This window comes from Rhodamnia argentea, chromosome 8 (assembly GCF_020921035.1).
Source record: "Rhodamnia argentea isolate NSW1041297 chromosome 8, ASM2092103v1, whole genome shotgun sequence".
Classification (NCBI taxonomy): domain Eukaryota; kingdom Viridiplantae; phylum Streptophyta; class Magnoliopsida; order Myrtales; family Myrtaceae; genus Rhodamnia; species Rhodamnia argentea.
The window spans coordinates 4,503,703-4,509,172 of NC_063157.1; the positions used below are offsets into that span (position 1 = coordinate 4,503,703).

The 5,470-nt window shown below is 39.0% G+C and overlaps 1 protein-coding gene across 1 annotated transcript; it reads right to left on the bottom strand.

Moving 5' to 3' along the window:
• Positions 1–1,212: 1,212 nt before the first annotated feature.
• Positions 1,213–2,798, bottom strand: LOC115744762 (thiosulfate sulfurtransferase 18). The gene is made up of 6 exons (XM_030680097.2): positions 2,599–2,798; positions 2,369–2,449; positions 2,164–2,243; positions 1,940–2,010; positions 1,768–1,821; positions 1,213–1,517 (listed from the first exon to the last, which is right to left on the bottom strand). Exons 1-6 carry the CDS (start codon positions 2,613–2,615, stop codon positions 1,362–1,364), a joined length of 459 nt encoding a protein of 152 aa, XP_030535957.1. The 5' UTR covers positions 2,616–2,798; the 3' UTR covers positions 1,213–1,361.
• Positions 2,799–5,470: the final 2,672 nt, after the last annotated feature.

A 5,470-nucleotide genomic window follows, 5' to 3' on the forward strand; every position in this document is an offset into this window, starting at 1 on the left:
TTAGGATTGGCAATTCATTCGTGCCATCAGGTCGATGATGGTGCGTTTGTTGAGTGAAAACATTTTCGAGAATGAAATTACTGGACTTTCGTGTGTTTAATTTGCTGAAAATGATCTGTCGACAAAAAATCGTCTCTAGTAAAGAAAAAAAATCCACGCTTAGATCTAAGAAAATGAATTCCATAATTTGAAAAAAGGAAATTGCTTTCCTGAAAATCGAAAGCACTTTTCTTGAAAATAATTTTCCTTTTAATTCCTAATATAAAGGCAACCTAAGAATGAGTTAAAGAAATATGTGTCAATTCGTGTACTTTTGAACGTATGTAATGGGTTCGGATTTCTCTTGGTGAGTTCTTACTATTCTCGGCTTATTTTCTTATCACATATTGAGAATTATTGTTGGTAGTCAAAAAAATTATCAAAAAAGTTATAAACATATTGTATTTATGCCAATTCGGATCTAAACGTTTTAATTTGGCTAATTTAATCCTAAATATTTCGATAATTTATCAAAATAGTCCATTCGGCCAACAGCGGGCACTAAGTGGACCACCATGTCAACACGTTCCAGCCAAATTTGGCCGGAAGGATTACGTCGGCAAATCTTCAAAAAATGTTTGGAATTATCGAAAGGTTTAAAAGTGAATTGGCACAAATATAATATGTTTAGAACATTTTTTTGATAATCTTCCATTAGTATTCATGACAAATGGGATAAATTCAAACTTGAAAGCACTTGAAAAGAAAGGAACTGGAAGAGTATGAGATATTTGTACCCTCGATGAAGTAAAAGGCAGGACCCTACAATGCAAACGAAATATTTGCATTGGAGAAGCGTTTGAACCAACGAAGATTTTATCTCAGTGATAGACTTAATCATGGATCGAACAATCTAATCAGTTCATTAATATCTCAAATAGGCTTACTTATCCATTTTCCTCGAACCTTGTTTCAAACAAAAGCCTAGTCTTGACACTAAGGTTTAGCCCGACCGTAATACGAAAACACTAAGGTTCGGGCATTGCATCATGTGCCAGTTTGGACAAGGTTTCCTGGTCCAATGTTCAGCGTGGCTTGGCTCGACGAAGCAATTTTTTTCTCCGGTGCATGATCCAACCGTCGATCAGGGGTAATAATCGAGAGATCGGTAATCATTTTTTATCCTTCCTTTCTTTAGCTTTCTTAAGGAACATGATCATAGCCCAAACGAAATCACACGAACAAGGTTCGCTAAATAAATAAGATATGGCTTCATCTCTTAGTAGCAATAGAACTAAAGCCAGAAATCCAGAGCACGATTGCAAACTTGATCACATGAATGCAGATAGTACCACACAACCAAATCTGATATTAGTTCTTGCTTAATTAACCACTTCGAGTTTCTCTTCCTTTGTGACTTCCTCAGCCTTTGGGCCACGGTGAAGTTTCATCTCCTCCTCGAGTGGCTTCTTCACGGGCAATCCCTTGTCAACCCAAGCTAGATGGCCTCCTCCCATGTTCCACACATGCTTGTATCCCTGCCCAAATTCGCTCATCGTCAGCCAAGTTTTCTCCGATTAAGTATAACCGCAATTTATTGCACGACATAGAAGAGATTAGAGAGAGAAGAGCAGGGCGGGCGCGCGATGTTTGCTTAGATGCATGAAGAAGACGTCATGTTTCCCAGATCACTTTTGAGTTTCTCATGTTGGTGAAACTATGTGCCTGAGCGGTTCCGGCAGGTGATCATTTGAAGAAATCAAAGGAAACGAGCTGAAGGAAACTTACGGCTTTAAGCATGTCGGCTCCGGCAGACAGCGATCGGGCTCCGCTCCGGCATCCCTGTCAGGTTCGATCAAACCCCCCTATCATTTGACAAGTTCCATTCTAGAGCATATGCAGAACTTCTTGACATTATGAAAGACCTAACAGAAGCTGAGAACAGAAAAGGAAACACTACCACCACGATGCGATCTTCCAACCCATAGGCAGATGAAACTTGCTCCATGAACCGAGGATTGCTCACTCTACCTAAGAACCCCACCAAGAAGAAGAACAAGAACAAGAAGACCAGCACGTAACTCCATTAAAGATTTTCAAGAGAGCCTCAACATCAGGCAATATCCAGAAAGAAGACGGCGTGTTCTCATTTCCACGAACGAGAGCGTGAATACGATTCGTCACCTTCCGGGGTGGCGAAGAGGTAGGGAATGTTCAAGACGTCCTCCGCCTTGGGGTGACCCTCCTTGAATTCTTCTTCGGTCCTACGAATTCGGCACTCGACTATGAATTTTGTTCTTCCCAAATTTCGTCCGCGGCAAAGAAGAATCGCAGGAGAAAGAAGAAGTTTCTACTAAATTCTCGAGTTAGGACGAACTCTTATCTGCACCTCACGTCTAGCAAACGGTGGCCGGAGCTGACCAGATCCCTGGCTGCGAGAACGTCGATAGTGACCACTTCTGGTCCAGAGCTACAAAGAAAAGGCACGATGGGAACCAGGAACAAATCGCAAAGAAACAAAATGAATGGAGAACAACTCCGGGAAGTTAACCGGCCGATTTCGGAATTCCACCAAGTTCATGAGTGAAACTGAACAGAACATCAAGCCCTGCCTCGTACCTTTCGAGAGAAGCCATGAATACGATCGAGAAGCTCCGGGTTCTTGTTCTGGGGAGAGCTTTCGGATCCGGGTCGCCGGCCTTCTGGGTCGGGAGGGGGGAGAGATGGTCGCCGGAGCTCAGCTGCTGTGCATGGCAGGATCACAGATACCCTCACTGCTCTGCTGGTAGTCCGAGACCGGGAGGGAGAGAGAGATAAGGCTTGGGCTGCAAAGGAGAAGAGAATCTGTTTCCGGCTGAGGAGGGAGCAATCGGGTCACGCCACGTGGAGCAGGGCAGAAGACTTTGATGTAACTTCCCAACTAACTAAACTTCTTGTCGGAATGGGGTTGCCCGGACCGGACCAAAGTGCAGAGTAGTGGTGGTCACGGGCCGGTTTGGGCCGGCAACCGGCCCGGACTAGGCCCGCCGGTTCTGAACTGAAACTGGCCCGGCTCATACGGGTCAGTTACGGTTCCTAAAAATCTAGAACCGGCTCATAGCCGTTGGGCCTAAGACCCAAAAGCTAAAAAAAAAAAATAAAGAAATTCGGGAAAGAGCTCCTTTTATTTTTTTTTTCTTTAATTCATTAAAATTATCATAAATCTTTATAAATACCCATTTCCATCTTTCATTTTTTTCTCACAATTTCTCTAAATTTTTCTTGATTGTCTCAATTCTCTCAATCCGCTCAAATTTCTCAATTCTCTCAATCCCGGCTCAATTTTCTGAATCCGCTTTCTGCTCAATTCTCTCAAAAAAATGGCTAGTGGAGGCAGAGCCGGTGACAAGGGAAAGAGCCCGATTCGGATGGGGGAATCCGATTATCCTCATGAATATGATCCTTATCATTTTGCATATTGGGTAGACGAGGATGATAATATCAACATTATTCTCAACGTCGAGCACGTTTCAACGGAAGAAAGTCTTCATCCCCCTACCGGTATCGAAGAAATGTTAATAATAGAGGAGCCGGAATAGGAGGGTACATCCAACATATGAAAACACTTCACGAAGGAACATTTAGGCTAAAACAAGTATTAGGTAAAATGTAAATATTGTGGGGCAACATACAAATTTATAGATGGAGGCGACTATGGAACATTTAAATGACATCCGAGGTTGAAACATGTAACGCAAGTGAGAATCGACACTAGCCAACTATAAATTTTCGAGTACGCCAATCCTAACATTTCTCCTTTATTTGGTTACAATGAAAAAGTTTATAAAAAAGAATTAGCTAGATTTATTGTCATTGAACGTTTACCGTTTAATTTTGGTGAAAATTTTAGTCTTAATTATTTTATAAACACCGCATGTACTTCGCAAACACAACCTGTTCCAAGAAATACGCTTAAACGCCAACTTATTAGGCTTTTATAAAAACGGAAAAAAAAATTGAAAAACTTTTTTATGAATTTTGATGAATGTGTGCATATAGGTAGTGACATTTGAAGTGATCTTTGGCAAACTCATTCTTATGTGGGTATCACTTGTCATTGGATAGGTGGCGATTGGAACATTAAAAAAAGAGTTATCGCATTTTGAGTTTTTGATTATAGACATACGGCTAATAATATTTATAGAGTAATTAGGCAAGTTTTGAAGAATATAATTTGATTAATAAAATTTTTTCAATTGATTTTGACAATGCCACGGCAAATACCACTTTCATTCCCGATTTAGAAAATATTTGTAAACCCACTTTTAGAAGACAATTTTTTCACATTAGATATGATTGCCATGTTTTCAATTTATGTGTACAAGATGGTTTACGAATTCTTGATGCATTTCTCAGCCCAATAAAGAGAGTAATTCAATTTTTATGGAAACATCCCGAAATTACGAGAGAATGTGGCATATTTTGTATAGAAAATAAAAGAAAATGAAAAAAAATTCCAAAATATGTTCCGACTTGTTGGAATTCTGCGTACAAGTTGCTTAATCAATCTTTTGCATATAAATATTTATTATGTATATTTATTTCAAATAATTTTTCTGAAATTAATTTATTCCCACAAGAGTGGGATATTTGCAAAAAAAAAAAACAGATTTTTTAAAAGTTTTTAACGATGCAACTTATACTTTATCTGGTGTTTATTCTCCAACTACGCATTTATTTTTAATAGAGTGTGTTAATATGCTGGTGTTTTTGAAGAATATAAAAAAAATGATCAATTAGCTCCGACTATTATAGCAATGCGAATAAAATGGTTGTATTATTATACCGACATTCCTCTTATTTATTTGGTTGCTTTTATTTTCGATCCATGTATCAAATTAGATGGTTTAGGTGATTATCTGAATATGTATTATGAATGTTTACATTTGAATGTAGCGGTAAATGTTAGAGCTATACAAGCAGCGATTAAAGACACAATAGTAAAATTGTATAATGAATTTTGTAATAGATATAATCTAATAGGTGATAGTGTATCTTTCCAACATAGTGACGTACAAAGCGGGTACCTAGGCAAAATTAGTAGATGGTACAAAATGCTGATGAGTAGGGAAAAAAGATAAAATGGAGCAACAGGTAATATTTCTGAAATATAGACATATTTAACCATTTATTTTGAGTTTGGTGGTTCCGAAAGCAAGACAGATTTCAAAATTCTAAAGTGATGAAAGAGACATTCAACCTAATTCCCAATTTTCGCTCTTATCGCAAGACAGGATTTAGCAACCTCTTGTTCAACGGTTGCGGTTAAACAAGCATTTAGCATTGGAGACAACATTTTGGACGACCGATGTTCAAGATTACATCCGGATTCGGTGGAGGCTCAAGCTTATGTCGATGATTGGACAAAGGCAAAACATCGACAACAAGAGATGGATCGCAGCAATGAAGCCGATTTCTTCGATAAAGATGGAGATACCACCGTCACAGGTAC

Bases quoted from the DNA above. Each gene is read 5' to 3' on its own strand.
- LOC115744762 (XM_030680097.2), bottom strand. The intron at 2,011-2,163 runs GTGACGAATCGT...TGGGGTTCTTAG, and splicing joins CCTCTTCGCCACCCCGGAAG to GTAGAGTGAGCAATCCTCGG. The intron at 1,822-1,939 runs GTAGTGTTTCCT...CGAACCTGACAG, and splicing joins TGGAAGATCGCATCGTGGTG to GGATGCCGGAGCGGAGCCCG.